Below are 19,219 nucleotides of genomic sequence, written 5' to 3'. Positions count from 1 at the left end.
CCTAGGATCCCAAATATCTTAACCTTTGGGGCCTCAAGAACTGTAATTTTGCAGACCACTGCCCTGTTTAAGAAAGCCTGCATACACCTCATTACTTTAAAAAATGAAAAACAAACATAAATTTTGACATTCCATTCTATCCATTTTTTAAACCTACTGTTTCCATAACAGGGTCGCAGCAGGCAAGACCACTTTCCTTATATGCAGATCTGCACTTATGTATGCACAAAAAGAAAACACCACATAAATGTCGATCTGAGAAGCCACACTCATCCAGGGAGCCATTTGGACAGCTTTCAAATGTCTCGGTCTACACAGACTTATCCATGTTGAGCCGTGCATGTGGTGTGGCGGGCAGAGTAACGTAGCGCCACAAACCCTGAGGTTGTGGGTTCAAATCCTGACACTGAATGACCCTAAGCAAGTCATTTCACCTGCCTGGGCTCCAATTGGAAAACCAAAGGAAATGTAACCAATTGTATCTCAAATGTTGGAAGTCAGCCAAGTAAGTAAATTTGGATGCTACAAACATATTGGAAGCAGAAACACAAATGTACATTGGATTGTGAGAGTATTTAGACTCCTTCACTTTTCTTGCATTTTATTTTGCAGTCTTCTGCTAAAATGATTTAAAAAAATTCTCACATCAAGAAACATTCAGTACCCTAGAATAACAAAAAGAAAACAGGATTTTAGATTTTTTTGCAAATCTGTCAAAAATAAAAAAGTGAAGTATCACACTGATGGAAGTATTCAGACCTTTTACTGAGACCCTTGAAATGCGGCTGTACAGTATTGATCATTATTGAGATGTTTCTACACTTTGTTTGGAGTCCACTTGTGGTCAGTTGATTGGATTGGACTAATTAGGAAAGACGCACTTCTGTCTGTAGAAAGCCCAAGGTGAGCAAAAACCAAGCAATGAGGTCAAAGAAACTGTCTACAGAGACAGAGATCTGGGAAAGGCCACAAAAATAAGTTCTGCAACACTGAAGGTTGTCAAGAGCACAGTGGCCTCCATAATTCGATCCTGAAAGCCATGACCCTTCCTATAGCTGTCTACCTAACCAAACTGAACAATCAGAGAGAATGGCCTAGAAAGGTGACCCAGAACCCAATGATCACTCCAGTTGAGCTCCAGAGAATATGTGTGAACATGGGAGAAACATCCAGAAAGACAACCATCACTGCAATACTCCATCGATCCGGGCAATATGACAGAGGAGCCAAACAGAGGCCTCTCCTCAGTAAAAGACACATGGAAGCCCCCTTGGAATTGCAGAAAGGTGGCTCAAAGACTCTCAAACTGTGAGAAATAAGATTCTCTGGCATGATGAAACCAAGATTAGCATCATGTCAAGAGAACAATACTTGCACAGTATCATTTTAGCGATGAAGCACTTTGTTAGCAGCATCATTCTATATAGTTAGCTTATCAGTGACAGAGACTGGGTTTGAGGGAAGACTGAGCAGAGCAAAACACAGAGATATCCTTAATGAAAGCCTTCTCAGAGTACTCTCAACCTCAGACTGGGTTGGAGGTTCACCTCCCAACAAGACAATGACCCTAAGGACAAAGCAAGGACAATACAGAAGTGGCTTGGGGACAACTCAGGGAGTGTCCTTGCATGGCCCAGCCAGAGACCAGACTTGAACCTAACCAAGCATTTCTAGAGAGACCTGAAAGTTGCTGTCCACCAATGATCACCAATGGTCACCATTCAGCCTGATAGAGCTGAAGGGGATCTGCAGAGAAGAATGGTAGGCTTATTGTGTCAAACCCAAGACATCTCCAGACTGGAATGGCTACCAAAGTAGCTTCAAGTGGGTACTGAGTAACAGGTTTGAATACTTGTGTCAATGGGATATTTCAGCTTTTTTTATTTTTAACAAATTCACTACAATTTTCAAAAATCCAATTTTTACTTTTACATTCCTGGAGAATTGAGTGTTGCTTGATGGAGGAAAAAGTGAATTGAAATGATTTCAACACAAGGCTTCAACATAACAAAATATGTAAGAAGTATGAATACTTCCTGATGGCTCTGTTTGTGTACATGTGGCAGCCACTGACTTCAAAATGCAGGAGGAAAACAATGCAGTTGTGCACATATGTGGGAGTCCTTACAGTCCTTGGACGCACACACACACATCCTTACAGCAGGTCAATTCGGGATGAAAATGACAACAAACTAGGCAGTGAAACCCAGGAAGACACAGACAGTGGGTATAAACTCCATAGCACTGGATCAGGATTCAAATCTAGGCCTCTGCAGAGTGTGAGCCAGCAGGGTAGGCAGCTGTAACACAGTGTGATATGCATATACATATACAGTATGATGGATAAACTGGATTAAGCAGGTTTGATAATAAATGGGTAGGTGGATGGATGGATGTGAATGATTATTATTTTCTTACTACTTGGATTGGTTTATGAAGGATAGTCAGCCATATGTGAAGTGTGGCACAGTTCCTCATTCAACTGGCATTCCATCCATTGGTCCTGTCTTGGGCATGAACTGTCAGATTAAACTCCAACCCTAAATGACCCTTTATGGGACTGCTGGTTTATCTTGTATTTCATTTACCATTTTATTTAATCCTTACCTTGTAGTAATTAGAGAAGTGTAATCTGTGAAAGGTATCAGAAGAAACCAAACAATGAAATGATACATTGACTAGATGTGTAATGGCCTGGCATTAGGCTGTGTAATTGTATTTGTCAAGCAATTACTTAATCTCCATCTCCTCTTGAACCCCAACATGACACCACAAAGTACTCCAGGCATTCAGCAACAACAAAATGCCCCTAGAGGCTGATTTATACTTCTGCGCCAGGCCTACACTTTCGAAAGCAGTTACAGTATACTGCTGTGTTGTGCCGCACTGCAGGCAAATGCTTAAATGCTAGTTGGTGGTGTTGGTAACAGGCAAGTAATGTAATGTTAGCTAATATGTGTGTGATGCATTGGATCCCATCTGATTCTCTTTTGTTGAGTTGTGCTAAGGTGTCATATAAATGTGTACATTTTCTAACTTCTTCGATAAGCCTTTCCTCAATTTCCTCCATGTTTGCTTCAGATTAGTGGAAGATAAATGGAAACACATTTCAGGAAATACAAAGTTACCAAACTGGCCAATCAAAGTCACTGAGGTTGGCATGGGGTCTGCATTTACACAATGCATAGTCACATTTTTGAGGAGGTGTACATCAGACCACAGTATAGACTCGACACAGAAGTATAAATCAGCCTAAAGGCTGGCAACACCAGTTTGAGTTGGAGAGCCTGTCGTACTTAACTGCTGCAGTTAATGGACCTCAGATTACATAACTAGGAATTGCAGGGGATAACCGATTACATGACTCCCTCATGACTTCTCAGCATGCTTTCAAAGCTCCACATCATGACAGCCAATTAATGCGCTACCTGACAGTGCCAGTGGCCGTTACAAATATTTTCCCAATATGGACAGTTCAGCTGCTATCTCAGCCTGTCTATTCGTTTTTCCATTCTGTCAAGAAACTGGACAGACATGTTGCTGTTGAATCTGCACGTTTCAAAATATCCGTTTTCTTTCTTCCTTGTAGCCACATTGTATGTATTGTTTTGTGCCTTAGAAGAGCTGGCCGTGCATATTGCTGGAGCACAAAACCATTTGATCATGGTTGAGAATCTTTAAGGACACACTGCCATTTTCATGGCAATATATTTTACACCACTCAGCTGACTTTCTTTGTTTTGAAAATGCCAGACTGACTTTAGGCTAAAACAGCCCCCACTATATTTTATATAGTGCCTTTCTCAACGCAAACATACAGCAATAAACAGGTGAAGTGGAAATGAGTATATCATGGCAGCACAGTGGCTGCCTCATCATTCTGGGGTCCTGAGTTCAAATGCTAGTCTCTCCACTGTCTGATTGGTTGTGCCCATTCAGTTCAGTAGGGTCTCCAAGATCCACTAGTATATTTGTTTTCAGGTACCACTTGATCTCATTAAAAAAGCTGTTATCAGTTTACTTGACTCCCATCTGTAGATGGTTATACACAGATAGTGGCCATGGTTACCACAAGTGTAAATGCAAAGGCCTGTCCACATGTAGACATGGAAGCTGGTTTGACTTTTGCACAGGGAAGGTCATCACATCTCTTTCCAGACACAGTTGAAACACTGGAGATGCCATTTTAATGCCAGGTGTAAATGTCATCTGATAAAAATATATTCGGATATAATCTAAATAATATAAAGATGCAGAACGCTCTCATGACAGGTATAAAGGGAGCCTCATTAGGTGGAATGCAATCCATGCTATAACCATGGTATTTAGAATAAAAATGTATAGCATGATGTGTCTTAGCACTCCAGGGATCTCAGTATGATTAACAGCCAAATGCTGAACACCTTCTCCCTGCTGAGTGGCAATTCTAAAATATCCAAATGTGGGTGCGTGGCTTTGAACTGATTGGTCTACTTGTGCCCACTGCTCCTGTTCATTTATCCCCAGACTGGTTCATTACAATGTCCTTTGTTATTAAAATATTTTTGCTGTAGAGTAATTACACATATTTGCACCTTATCACTAAAGCAGTTAAAGTACTATACAGTGGAAGGAGAAAAACACACTAATCCTTTGAAATTACCTGGTTTTGTGCTTTAAAATTTGAGCTGCTCTTCATGTAAGCCACAAGTATAAACAAACACAATATGGTTATGCTAGTAACACAAACAAATATAGTCTGTCATGTCTTTACTGACCACAATAGAGATTCACTGATCTTGAAATTGCCAACGATGCTGTGATCTTTGCTTCCGATATCTTTGCAAGAGGGTGAAGGCCCAAGTCTTTAGAGTCCTGGTGCTTCCCGTTTTGCTATATGGTTACGAGACATGGACGCTATCCAGTGATCTTAGATGAAGACTGGACTCCTTTGGTACTGTGTCTCTTCAGAGAATCCTTGGGTACCTTTGGTTTGACTTTGTATCAAATGAGCCATTGCTCATGGAGTCCCGAATGAGGCACATTACCTGCATTGTGAGGGAGCGTCTCTTAACAGCACTATGGCCATGTGGCGCGATTCCCCCAGGGAAAGGAAATGCCCACGTAACATCTGGCCGTGGAAGATAGATGGTAATTTCTGGAGGGTGGGACTGGATCATGTGTCTGCCTGGGGGGTTGCCAACCGGGATCCTGAGCTGTTTTGTTGCCCCAAAGGGTTTATTGTAAAATGCCTGGAGTGGCTAGGTTAAATTTAAAAACATATGGAAAATGCTTAACTGTAGAACAATTTCACATGGCAAATGCACATATACCATATCTGTGAAGAAATAACTTGGACTTGCAAAATAACAAACTTATCTTTTAATTCTTAGCCTCTTATCATCAACATATACAAACTAGCATGACTTTCGAATTGAATTTGAACATTGAGGGTGTTTGAGTCAGCGTGAGTGTGCTCATGAGGTTACTCTCAATTTCACTGCCTTGAGGAAGTCAGATTACACAACTTTGAATCGCATGGGATGACGGCTAGGATTCTATGAGTCCCTCACAGCCTATCCACACGGTTTCATATTTTCAAAGAACATAGAGCTCAATCCCAGTGCTGCCAGGATAGCAAGTCGTTCCCTATGACTCTGGACACCAGTGCTGTTGAAACAGACCTCTAACTCAACAATCAAATTATGCTCATTAATAAATGGCATTCATCTTACCATAAAGGTAGAAGAGCTCTTCTAGACCGGGTGCAGGAGGCTTTGTGTCGTTGCGGCCAAGTCGGACCTTTAAAAAAATAAATTAATTAAATTAGTGTTTGCTGTGAAAGGAAATATATAAAACAAAGATGACTTAATTTAAACAACAATTCATTTTCTGTAGCAGCTTCCACACAGCAAGAAAAGATCTTTACACAGTAACATTGAAAACACCTCAAAGCAATACAATCACACAGCTAATTGATACATGATAAAACGCAAAGAGAACATCAGCCAACAAAAATAAGAATAATAATACTGAACATGTAAATGTGGCTATTACAGGTAGTCATCAACTTACAACCTATGCGTCCTACAACCGTTCGACTTACGACCGCTACCGCGTTTCACGGACAAACGACAGTTTTCTCTATGCCAGCTCCGTATGCTGTGACTCATTCATCATGATCTCTGTTAATTACCTGCAACAGTTTCAACTACATTCAGTTACAATTGTCTTAAAATTACAGAAAAAAAGGCTATTGATCTCGACACAAAATGAAGGAGATCAAGCAGTATGAGGGAGAAAAGAAAGCGAATGCCTTTTTTTTGTGGCTTTGGCTATGATTCTAGATACACATCCTGACCTTTGTTTATTTAAGTTTAGTTTTCCCAATTGTGACCCCTGTCCGAATTTTGATCTGTCCATCTCCTGATTACATTTTCTCTCTCACAACTGCTGTCCCCCAGTGCAAGCTGTACAAGATTCAGGAGCCCATTTTGCTGGGCTTGTTAATATGTTGTGGCCACAGAAGTCACGTGTGATGAGGTCATCAGCACGATCCACATAAAGCTGGCATGGATTTTGGATAACTTGTAAAAGACTTATTGTGCACACCTACATAAGAGATTTTCTGTTTTTTGACTAGCCTAGGCTTTTTCAGTTCTGACTTTTGATTTATGTGTGGGCTTTGGTGAAGGATTGTTTGTCCTTCTGGTTTTGATGCTTGTGTGTTGTTTTGTTTGATGTTTATCTCCTGGTCCTATTTAAATGAGTTCTGGCACTTTATAAAATGAAGTTTGACTAAGTGCTATCAGTCATTTTTACTTCTTTTTTGAAAAGAAAAAAAAACACCTTTGGCAGTGGCCCATGTAAAAGACACAGTATAAGACTACATACAGTAACTATGTCTCCTTTATGGTTTCTTGAAAGTTGTAGTTGTTTATTAAATGTGTTGTTAGTGGCTTTATATAGCATTATGCCAAACAGTCACGTATAAAAGGCACTATATAAAATACACTTTAGTCTACTGGACAGTATGGACCCTCATTGCATTACTTGACCTTTATTGCTCAGAAGCAATGTTTCGTAATCTGGCTCATAAAGAGCTTTAGGACATTGGTCTGTGTGAAAGATGCTATATAAGACTCCATACCTATGGCTACTCTGTGTTTTGTTTGAACATTTTTCTTTCTTTCTTTTTTATTAAATGTTATAACCATAAAGTGAAATTCTTGTAAATATATTTAGTCGTTTTCTGTTTTCCGCAGCTCAGTGTGTTTTATAATCTCTTTTGTAAGAAAAGAAACATTCTTGGCAACAGTCTGTGTGAAAGACATGATAGACACTATATAAGTCCATAAAGGTTTCACTCCTGAATGTTTTGTTTTTACTAAATGAGTTTTTAACTGCTTGTCACTATGCTGCCTATGAAAGCAACTATAAAGGACCAGCCTTGACTTACTGGACTCTCAGTGCCATACCAATAAATAATGTTTTATAAACCAGTAGTGGTCTCTGCTAAACGGGCCTAAGTTTGCTGTTCTGCTGAATCTTGAGATGAATTCTCCAGAATTAAATGTCTACCTGTAAGCTTAACTGTTCAAGACAAGGTGATCCCACTGGAACTCTGTGTTCATTTTATGGCAATCACTGCTTCTGTTCACTGGGGGTAGTGGAGAGGATCTATAAAACAGCCTTCATGTGACCCCAGCAGAAACTGGAGGGACAACAAATAAAACTATGGGATATACCAAAGATGCATGGCAGGACCCCCCAGACCCATACAGCCTCTACAGTTAATTATACTTTAAGTTCTCTAAACAAATGAAGAAGCTATAAAATGCTGATTTATGGAAAGCTCCACAAAACAGACCCCTCACAGCCCAGCACTGGATACAGTTACAGCTTTCCCTGGCTGGCGCCAGCATTTCCCAGGGATTATCTAATGACAGGGTGTTTATGGGTGTTCGGTTTGAGCCTTGTCACAGTTTTTGTTCTTTAGGTCGGATTGCAGATGACGCTCCCTGCTTTCAGATGCTCTTTTCATTTTTTCAATCTCATTCTCTGCTGAAGAGTGAAAATGGGTCTTTCTGTGGGCAAAAAGAGCCAGTTGATTCAAGAGAGCAAGCCCCATGTGCTGTAAACAGACAGAGACACTTGAACCCACAGGATATGACAGGCAAAGGGAAAACATCTTATACACGTCATTTTGATTTCAGAACCAAAAGCTTGTTTATTAAGACTGAGAACAAGTAACCGCATAGATCCTGGACACGCACGTATGTTATGTGACAGACGGCTGGGATGTCTGCAGAAGGTGGAAGGACCGGGAAAGGACCAATGCATTCCCCGGGACACGAAAGGGCAACTGCCCTGGCTCGCAGGTGGGCCAGATGTTCAGAGCTGGGAAACTCCACCCGATTGGTGCACATGGCCACCACCAGGGTCCGCCCAGACATTCCCAGAGTCATGGACGGCAGCACTTCCACCACAACAGGGATGTGCTGCTAGGCCAGGAGGCAAATACACCCGGTGTGCTTCCTGGTGCTCAGGCAACACTTCCACCACACCCGGAAGTGCTGCTGGAAGATCGTCAAGAAGCACCTGGAGCACATCCGGGTACTGCATAAAAAGGGCCGCCTCACTCCAGTTGAGGAAATGGAGTTGGGAGGGAGCGAGACGAAACTTACAAGAGAGGAGTGGTGGCGGCAAGAATAGAAGAAGAGAAAAGGAAGGACTGTGAGTGATCGGTGTACTGTAATTGTAGAGGAAAATAAACGTGTGTATTTTGGACATAAGCTGCCTTAGTGTCTGTCCCTATCGAGGTTGGTTCTCACAGTTAGTAAAGAACATACCTATTAACAGTAACAATATCAGTGTCATGAAGTTTGATTTTGTGAAGCTCAATGCAAACATATAACTTAAGGAAAATAGTAACTGACAATTACCAATAGCCCACAAGTAACCAATAAAACACACTTAGGCGTATTTATCGGAACGGTGCAGAAACATTTAAAGTCAAGATGTTAAGTTCATGCATCTCTCAGCTTATTGATAAGAACTTTTACAAAATCTGGATTAACATGCTGTGTTTGGAATTGGGAAACAGTAACTTGTAGACAGATAGAATGAACTAACTAACTAACTTTATTTTTTTTACTGGGGGAAATTTGGCTTTTTACAGAAGCACTTTAAATAAATAAATATAGCAGAATGTCAGTTAACCAGCGCCCACAGGGATTGTTATATCCCAGATAAGTGTAGTTTCTGGTTGGCAAGTTTGCTTTTCACATATAACTTATCTTACGAATTCCTGATGCGTTTGCACATACAGGCACAGTTACATTCTCTTTATTTAGCTTGAACCCGTGAGCTACCTTTTCATTACCATCAGCCAAAGTACAATTGGGCAAACACTTCCTCATGAACCCAGTCTCATCTGCATTATAAATCTGCTTTGCAGTCAAGCCATTTTCTTCAACCAATTCACTAAACAAATTACGAAATGAAGCTGCAGCTTCAAACTCTGTTGATTTCTGCTCACCTGACAAGCCTAGCTTACAAATGCCATGGCGAAACTTGAATCAAGTAAACCAGCCACTTGAAAATGAACACTGACTCTCATAATTTTACATCCAAAAATGCCAACTGAATGTATTATAAGTTTAAGCTTACAATTCTGCAAAATCTATTTTATTTTAAGAATTATTTCTTCGATTTTTTGCTGGTTGCTTGAGTTCCGGTTAAATGCGTCTAAACACACTATGGCAGGGGTGGGCAAAGTCATTCCTGGGGGGCCACAGTGGCCGTGGGTTTTTGTTCCAACCCAGTCACTTAATTAGAAAACAATCCTTGCCAAGAATTACATTTCATGGCTTGTTAGTGCTGCAGTGGGCTGGCGCCCCGCCCGGGTTTGTTTCCTGCCTTGCGCCCTGTGTTGGCTGGAATTGGCTCCAGCAGACCCCTGTGACCCTGTAGTTAGAATATAGTGAGTTGAATAATTGATGGATGGCTTGTTAGTGCTTTAACTCTGCTATGTCAAGTCATTCTCATATCCTAGATTTTTTTTTCCATTCTAAGGATATCATCCAAATACTTTGAAGTGTGAAACGGATGGGTAATTCTCAATCCTTGACCTTTTTCTCTTCTCTTCCTTCCAAATATTTAATTAAACCAAATAGTGCACGATAAATGCACACAGGTGTAAAGGGTAACAAGCAAAATTGATAACTGCTGGTTTCTTTTGTCATTTGCATCTTAATGCTAATAAGGAGCAATTAAAAACCGAGAATGCAGCTGTTTAAGACTTAAATAAGCAATAAGGGTTCAAAATCTTAATAAGGGAGACAACTAAAGTGAAGCAGAAGTGTTACTTGAGCAATAAGTGCTTCTTAATAAGCAATTGGGTTGGAATAAAAACCTGCAGCCACTGTGGCCCTCCAGGAATAACTTTGCCCACCCCTGCACTATGGTCTGAACATACACCAGAATGAATAAAAAGGAAGAAAAAAGGAATCATCTGGTAGAGAATGTCTGTCCATGTTCTGTCAGTTATCCAAGTCTAGCAGTCTGAACACAGATGGCCTAGATTTCCCTCTTCCCTGCCACCTGCTCCAACTCCTACAGGAGGGATACTGTGGTGTTCCCAGACCAGTAAAAAGATGTAATCTGTCTAGCGTGTCCTGGGTCTGCACTGAGGTCTCCCCCTGGTCGGACATACCCAAAACATCAGGGTGGTGTCCAGGAGACATTCTAGTCAGATGCCCGAAACACCTAAAGTGCCTCCTTATGATGCAGAGGAGCAACAACTCTACTTTGAGGTCCTCTTGAATGTCTGTACTCTGCACCCTGTCTCTAAGGCTAAGACCAGACACCCAGTGGAGGAAGCTCATTTCTGTTGCTTCTGTCCGCATTCTAATTCTTTCAGGCACTACCCAAAGCTTGGGACCATAAGTGAGGGCAGGTAAGCAGGTTGACCACTAAATTGAGAGCTTTGCCTTTTTAGTTCAGCTATCTCTTTGTCATGACTGACCAGTACAGTGTCTACATAAATACTGACACCACTCCAGTCTGCCTGTCAGTCTCTTGCTTCCACTCCCCCTCCCTACACTTGTGAACAAGACCCTGAGATACTTAAACTCCTCCACTTGAGGCAGTACCTCTTCCCCAACCTGGAGAACCACTCCTCCCTTTTCCAGCTAAGAACCATGGCCTCAGACTTGGAGTTGCTGATTCACACTTGGCCAAAAGACCTTCCAAGTGCGTGTCTGAGCTCACAGTCCAATAAAGCCAAAGCAGAGATGTGATCCTGAGGTCACCAAACTGTACACCAAGGTTATTATAGTTTTGCCTTTTTATATTAGTTTTTATTTCTATATTTTTTCTGACCTTACTTGGAAATTCAGTTTAGTTTTAGTTTTCCTTCATCATGTATTTTTAGTTTTAGTTTAGTTTTTATTTCACAAAGACATTTCTATTTTATTTTTATATATATTAGTTTCAGTTATAGTTTTAGTAATTATGGCATAGAGTGCCTAGTTTTGTGTCACAGTCAGACAGAACTGTACACTTAACAGATTTGGATATGAGTTTAATGTTAGTGGAAGCTTACTATACTGCCTGGTTTACTATCCGGTTTTGTTTTTGTCTGATAAAAACAAGCATAATCAAAACTTGACACTGAATATGAACGATTTTACACAATTTTATAATTAAAAAAAAAAATTTCTTGAAAATCACAGGGGCTTAGGAAGAACAGGGCTCTTAGACTTGAATCAGTGTGCAGACCCCACTTAGCTATATTGAGGGAAACAAAGAACAACAAGCTTGCAGTGTCAAGGTTAGGGGTGGTGAGTCTTGAATAGCCCACCATAAGAACAGTAAACCCATAACGAGCATGGCAAGAGCAGGTAATAAGAGTATGGACAGGCACAAAACAACAGAGACAGCGTCTGATATCAAGAACAACATATACATTATCTTAACCTGTTTATCCAGACTAGGATTGCAGGAAACCTGGAGCCTACTGCAGCAGGTTTGGATGCAAGGCAGGAAAAATCCCTGGTATGCAATATGTATGATATGGCTGATGTTAAAAACAAAAAGAATATGATATTTCAACTATCTATTTTGAGAGAGAGAGAAAAAAAACATTGAAAAAAGGGAGACAAGTATTTTAAAATATAATTCTGCTAATGAATTACTTTCACAATATCAGGTATTTTGAGTTGTGAATATATATTAAAAATTATAAATTTAATAAATATGGAATAAATACAAAAACCCATTAGTAGTTTTTCATCACTTGTCAGGCTCTACCTTTGTTTGCATCGCTTCATTGTTAAATGATGTTTTAAAGCAAAAGTGATTGGTCAGTAGCAATATGCTGATCTTGTATGATGACCAAGTCAGTATCTCGATTAGTGGCATTTTATTTTCAAAAACCGGGAGTGGTCTCCCCTCAACTTTCTTGTATACTCAGATATGGGGATGGATATTTGAAGAGTAAACCGCAAGACAATGACTATATTTTTATATTATGTACATTAAGGAACCATCAACAACAAATCAAATTAATAATATATTGATCAATTATTATAAAAGTAGAGTTGAATAAATCAGACTCTGCAGCATAAATAAAAAAATAAAAAACATCGAGTATGTGTTCAGGTAAAGTACCACTTCCGGGTGATGGATTTGGCCCAAAAGTTAATTGAGATCTGCAATTATGGTGTAACAACCACATGCCAAACTTCATCCATCTATCTAGTTGCGTTTTTGAGTTATCGTGTATAGGCTACATACAGACACACGCACACACAATTCCAAAAAACAGTATTGTTGGACACTGGTTAGTCTATAACGTTAAGATTCATCTAAATATCAAGGTCGATTTTTTTCATGATTACTATACCTTCTCTATACTCCGTATATGAGAAAGTAAAAACGATTTCTCCTGTGCGAAGTGGCAGGTGAATTGCTGTCAACCAAAAGCAGACACCTGATCACTCGTGATTTTTCTATCCAAATGGTAAACATTTTGTTGACCGGCACATTCTAATTTCAGCCATTTGAATTACATCTTGACATACAACAAGCACAAAGAAAGGCGGCACACAAACCGCTTTCTATTTGTCACGCTTTACGCACCCGCACTCAGCTCGTTCTGTCACCGCAAATGCTGTGTGAACAGCCGCCGTTCACTGGATGAATATGTGCGGGCGGCTCGTGGTGGATGACTCTGTTTTAGAGTTAAAAGAGTTAAAAGGTTTAAAGACTATCGGTAAGAATATTCATTCAAAAATGAAAACTAAAAATATTTTAGTAAATTATGTTTATTTCAGTTAGTCTTTCCAGCTACTTTAATAGTTTCGTTTAGTTTTAGTTTTTCATTTCAGTTTTGTTAATTATTTTATTTCAGTTTACGAAAATGTTTTTTTAATAATAGTTTCAGTTTTGATTTTAGTTTTCGTTAACTATAATAACCTTGCTGTACACCCTCCATTGTTTAGCTGCACTTAGAAATTCTATCCATAATTCCAAACAGAATCGGGGACAGAAGAGTTCCACACTCACCAGGGAAATGAGTCTGACTTGCTGCCAGCAATGCGAACAAAGCTCTCACTCCGGATTTAATAGTGCGCAACAGCTGGCCCAGCAGGGAATTTCTACTCTACAAAATATGGAATTAAATTCTTGGCCCCTCCTCAACGAATCCTAATGTTATATCTCACCTTTCACAGCAGTCCCCTTTTTGAATCATGCTCCAAAGCAAACCATAACAGTGTCTGCTGACGATACTCACATAGCTTTCAAACAGGGTGCAGTCGTCCTTGTCGTCATTGGAGCAGTACATCGGTCTGTGACCCATCGTTATAATCCACGGTCTCTCTCTCCGGTTCTCTGGCTTGTTTGCTTCCTGCAAGAGCAGACTGATACTAAGCATGAAATATAGTGTGTATGGTTTATGCTGCATGCAGAATGAAGAAAGTTAAAGACGGGCTTTGTCCACACTACCCAGTCTTAGTATAACGCTTTTAAGAATTTGCTCAGTGTGTAACGTCTTGCCTGTTGAAGGAGGCTGAGTTGCCTCGAAAGCTTGCATATTGTAATCTTTTTAGTTAGCCAATAAAAGGTGTCATTTTGCTTGGCTTTTCTCAGTGTGTAAGTAAGACTAATGATTGTGATTAGATTAGGACTAAAATGTGAGAGAGCAGAAAGCTTCTTTTTAATAAATTAAATATCATATGTTTAGATTAGAATTAATTCAGCAGGCATAACTAAAATATGACTGGAATTAAAGCGTAAATGAGTTTTAATACTAATTCAAACATTGGTGGTATCATAAGTATTCTCTGGAAGAAACTGTTATGAACTGTCATAGGTCAAATAAATTAATACCAATTAAAGATGGTTACCTTAAGGTCCTTTTCAAGCCATTGGTATTGTCTGAAAAGCAAATTCAACCCGTAATCCAGGTAAAAATAAACTTCGGTGGAAAACGAAATGATGTGTGCAGGTCCAACATTCCAGCTGTAGAGCAGGGAATTAAAAAAACACAAATTTCACTCTTTCCCTCCATGAGGTCTCAGGTTCATCTCCCACCATAACTGTCTAACTATTGGGCTGATGGTGAAGCTTTGAACGTTGACTGTTTGTTATCTTTACTTGGGTGCATTCATTGCAAGGCAGAGCATTTAGATTTGCTGCAGAATCAAACTTAAGTAACTGGGAATTCACAAATTACCAGCAAGAAAGTTAAATGAGCTGCTACACTAAGAAAGCTGCTCTAAAGTATCTTCTTGTATGTTCAAACAATTATCGCTGAGCAGTTATTAAAGACACCTCTTTAGCATACAATAGAAAAATGAATTACCCAACATGCATGACTGGCTTTGGTGACCATGAGGAAGAATGCCACCAGCCACCACTGCAAGTATAACACAATGCTGTGGGTACTGTGACGTCATGAGGAAGTATCAGAGAAATTGAACAGTATGGGCAGGAGCTGGTTCAACAAAACTTCTCAGTCTTATTCAGTCTTATATCTTGTACCTAAGTCTCTGTATGAAATGTCCTGACACTGCACTCTATGTGGAAGAAACTAGACAAACAGTTTGTCATCAGCCACTCAAGTGCATTGCTTAGCACTAAGTGCTGCCAGGACAGACTCCATCTCCCCATGACCTGGTAATGGAAGAAGGTGGTTTGGAAAATGAGTGACTGAATCAGTGAATGGCCTGTCCAAATGTGTTTTCTAATGCCTCTTTTTGCTCAGAGACCCTCTGTATTGCCCATGTTTACACAAACGCCTACTTCATAAAGCCCACATTAAAGCATGAGAGTACTGTGGTCACCTTTGGAATTTAGCCCACCATGCAAAACTCAGCAATGTTCCCTTACCTGTACCAAAGGCTTTCAGTGTCTCCTGGCATGCTGAAACGGTTCCTGTAGTTTGAGAAATTGCTGCAAAAACAAAAAAGGAAGTGGAGGAAATGATGAGAGAAATGAAACTGAAATAGCAGAGCTTAACATCATCTGGCAGGCAGTGGCCTGTCTCACAATAACATTTTCATCATGAAGCTTGCCCAGTCTGGGAGCAACATAACTGCTAAGGACCACTAAGACACAACACTGCATGGTGGCCTCTGAAGATTGCTGGACAACTGCCCACCCTATATGGCACGCTTAGTTGAGGAGCAAAGTTTTGGTCCAAGTCTGGGGGAAGAGCGGCGGCCTGTGAGCTGTGTGTAAGCAATGACAACGGTGGAAGTTGAATCTTTTCAGTTTAAGTAATGTGGCCCCACCTCTTAGAGAACTCCCTCAAAATACATAGGAACATTACACAGACTAAGAAAATACAGCAGATGGTTAATAAAAATTGCATTAACATAAATACTCAATGATGAAAAAAAAGGACACATCAATTTGAACCTCACCCAGGGGAGAAACTCTGGCTGAAATATAATGGACTTCTATGCTGTGTATGACTACTATAGCACCGCTCTGAATTCCAATTCCCTTTAAAGAGAACGTCAATCAAGGCATCCTCCCGTTAGCCCCATGCGGTCCTGCTGACTGCTGGGAATTGATGATTTCTTGGCATTGGGCTCATTCCAATAATGGACTTATTTGTTGAATAATCATAAACAGCAACACTGTACCCTAAGAGCCCAGTGATACTGATGACTTCACATTGCTGTTTTTATGGACCACAGCAAGCAACAAAACAACAAGTAGGAACAGGACCCAGACATGGCCACACTAATAGTACCACAGTATCAGCAGTGCGCTGTCACAGTCTTTATCATCAGTGAGGTGATGTGCCAGGCTGTCAGGTACTAACACCTGTATGGAGCCCAATTTATTTGTTTCCTAACAAAGTTTCTGCCTCCTTTCTCAAATTGTGCTGATTTAAAGGATGTGCTTTTCATTACTTGTAGGATGCGCTTCTGTCTCTACAAAAGTTTACTTCATGAAGCCTGTAATCAAAATGTAACCATCCAAAACTGACAATCTAAACTGAGAATATTTAAATAAAAATGACAGATATCGCAGTCTTGACCTAGCATTAGTGTGGCTATGGCAGACTGGTTTCTCATCCGGGGTGGCTACTGCCTGTTGCTTGGACACATTCAAATTCCTGTCAGCCCTGTACGGTTGATAAAATGGATGTATTTTGAAAGGTGAGCCAATTGCTAGTACTGAAAATGAAAACAGAAGACGAGAAGGACTCCCCTGTGTGCTTTTCAGAAAGAACAGGGACCCAAGCCACTCTGTGTCCACTGCTGGGACCATTCTCTGCTCCCTTTCTCAGAGTTTATTTTTTCTTGAAGTATTCAAAAATTTTGCTCCTTTGTTAGTGTTGTAAACTTGAACTTTCTGGGAAGGAAACCTGGCGTAATCCAGTACAACAGTAGTATTTCACAAAACTTGCTGAGCTCTTGGGTTCCATTTTCATATGATTACTTCCTCCTTGAAAGCCATGTTATGCAAACAGCTCTCCATCTGATCTGAAGTCGAAATGGCAGGATGCACGGTGAGGTAAACACAGCGCTGGTATTTCCTGCCCATGTAACAAATCAATTTATTGAGCCCGGCTGTTTGTCGCCCAGCAGAGTCAAACTGCACAGAACAGAGTGCTTTCAGAGGACTTGCACGGTCGGCCCTTTCCTTAGCAGGGCTGAAGTCTCTCCAGGGCACAGGTGTTCATTAATGTATTTATCTTGGAACTCGTTTCACTAGATTTTATGAAAATACATTTAAGGGGAAGTTTGGAGCTATGGCAACAAACTGGTGAACTATATACGGTGTGTATTGCTGTACTTCCCCAGTTATGATAAACAGCAGAACTGTTGTGTCTCCTCAGATTTCCCCTGGTGTGGAGCACCATCATCATCATCACTGTTTTAACAGCCATTTCACAAGTTTATCCAGGTTAGCTGGTTGTACCCCCATAAATCTTTTCCCTCCAGTCTTCATGGTCCTGTGCATTTTGTGGTATGAGACGCATACTTTTCATGTCGTCTGACACCATCCCTCTTGGCCTCATCCCCTTCATCTCCATGTCAGTGCAAGTCTTCATCCCCTGCCTTTTGCTCCACATGCCCTTACTACCTAAGGCTGTGTCTCCTCCACAACAATTATTTCTCCTAACTCAGCATTTCTTTTCTTTTATGCTAAGACGCTCCACACATCTTTATGATCATCCTCATCCCTGTTCTTTCTGGCTTTACTTCATGTTCTGCCTTCATCAGCCATGTCTCACTCCCTTATGCTCCTCCTCACACAGCTTTTATAAACTTCACTCTTCAATGCCAGCAAGGCTTCTGGAATCTTCACCCTAGGACTGCTGTGCCTACATGAGGAGATGAGAGAGAATATGGTGATAAAATAAAAATGTGTGGGTAGGAAGTTAAAGGTCAAGAAGCATTTTGGAGACCCCACACCCTTTTTTACCATGTCTGGTACTTACAGTCACAATACCAGACTAAATCCTTATCTGAAAGTGCAGTGGTGTTAGGATTGGTGATGAAACACATTTTCCCAATAAAAGAACAACTCTCAATATGTCTGTTCAGTTGCTATATGTCTGTAATATAAACCAATGGCACACCACAAACATTTGTAATAATAAAATGCACTACATTTGTCATTCCTACAGATGGCACATCAGAAACATTCATATTAATGAATTTTATTATGTTTGTGATGCTCCATCTGTTAAAAAGATAAATGCAATGCATTTTATTACTACCCAGATTACAATATACATTCCAGTAGATAAGTGGTTTTCAAACTTTTTTATGTTGGCAGAGACCCATTCTTTTCATATCCTTTTCATCTGACACCATTCCTCTTGGCATCATCCCCTTCATCCCCATATGAACATTTTTCTGTGCTGTGAGGGCTGGGTCCCACCTTCGAGTTGCTCTCCGTGCAAGAGTGGGAGTTGGGGGTATGGGGTTTGTGGTCATTACATCCATAATATTTGCAGCGCACACCATAACAGAACTATATTGGAAACAGTGACGCCGAGGTCTAGGTTGATTACTTGGATTTCAACCCAACATAGACTGATAGCCCTGCAAGTTTGCTTACAAATCAACTGATGTATTGAGCAGTGAATTTGTTTGATGCCTTTTTTTAAACCTGATAGTTGCATATTTGAGTCTCATTGTGCTAAAGCTCTAAGGCAGAGTTTCTTAAACTTTGGGTCGCAGGTTGTCAGTGGTGGTCAGTGTTGGATTTAATGTGAATGGCTTGCGAATCATTTGCAAATTGAGTCACATTGGGGTGCCGCTACAGGTTGATTAAGCAATCGTTGTTGCTCTGCCATTTTTTCTTGATCCTGAAATTAGACTACTGGTGGTGATTCTCCAAGTGGGGCGCACTCAAACAATTGTCCTTAAATCTTCAAAGGGGACCAAGGTTGGGTTGCAACAAAAAAGCTGAAGAAGTCCTGCTCTGAAGAGTTGTGGCATTTATTCTCTGAGACTTTCCTTCATGTCCAGAGATACAATGATCAACAGAAATATTTGAGAACATTCAGTTTGAAAACAAACGTAGAAGCCCGGGCACCGGACACCCACTGACAGTTTGTACAGATCTTCTTTAAAAGACACACAGTGTTAAGCAGCCATCCAAAAAGTGCTAACCATCAACAAAAAACATTCTTAGTTCAAATCTGCCTCTCACGTTTTGCATTCTCCATAATTATGATGTTTAAACAAACATCTTATTT

The 19,219-nt window shown here is 40.4% G+C and overlaps 1 protein-coding gene across 6 annotated transcripts in view; it reads right to left on the bottom strand.

The window, feature by feature from the left end:
• The window catches only part of acp7 (acid phosphatase 7, tartrate resistant (putative)), a 147,702-nt gene that overhangs the window by 37,166 nt on the left and 91,317 nt on the right, over positions 1-19,219 (bottom strand). For all 6 annotated transcript variants that reach the window (XM_039742064.1, XM_039742065.1, XM_039742062.1 and 3 more), the window contains exons 7-10: positions 15,379-15,441; positions 14,394-14,508; positions 13,781-13,894; positions 5,715-5,781 (exon numbers count right to left, since the gene is read on the bottom strand). In XM_039742064.1, coding sequence (XP_039597998.1) covers positions 5,715-5,781; positions 13,781-13,894; positions 14,394-14,508; positions 15,379-15,441 — 359 coding nt within the window. The remainder of the gene's footprint in view (positions 1-5,714; positions 5,782-13,780; positions 13,895-14,393; positions 14,509-15,378; positions 15,442-19,219) is intronic.

The sequence above is a fragment of the Polypterus senegalus genome, chromosome 18 (genome assembly GCF_016835505.1).
Source record: "Polypterus senegalus isolate Bchr_013 chromosome 18, ASM1683550v1, whole genome shotgun sequence".
Classification (NCBI taxonomy): domain Eukaryota; kingdom Metazoa; phylum Chordata; class Cladistia; order Polypteriformes; family Polypteridae; genus Polypterus; species Polypterus senegalus.
This window is presented reverse-complemented; position numbering and strand designations above follow the sequence as displayed.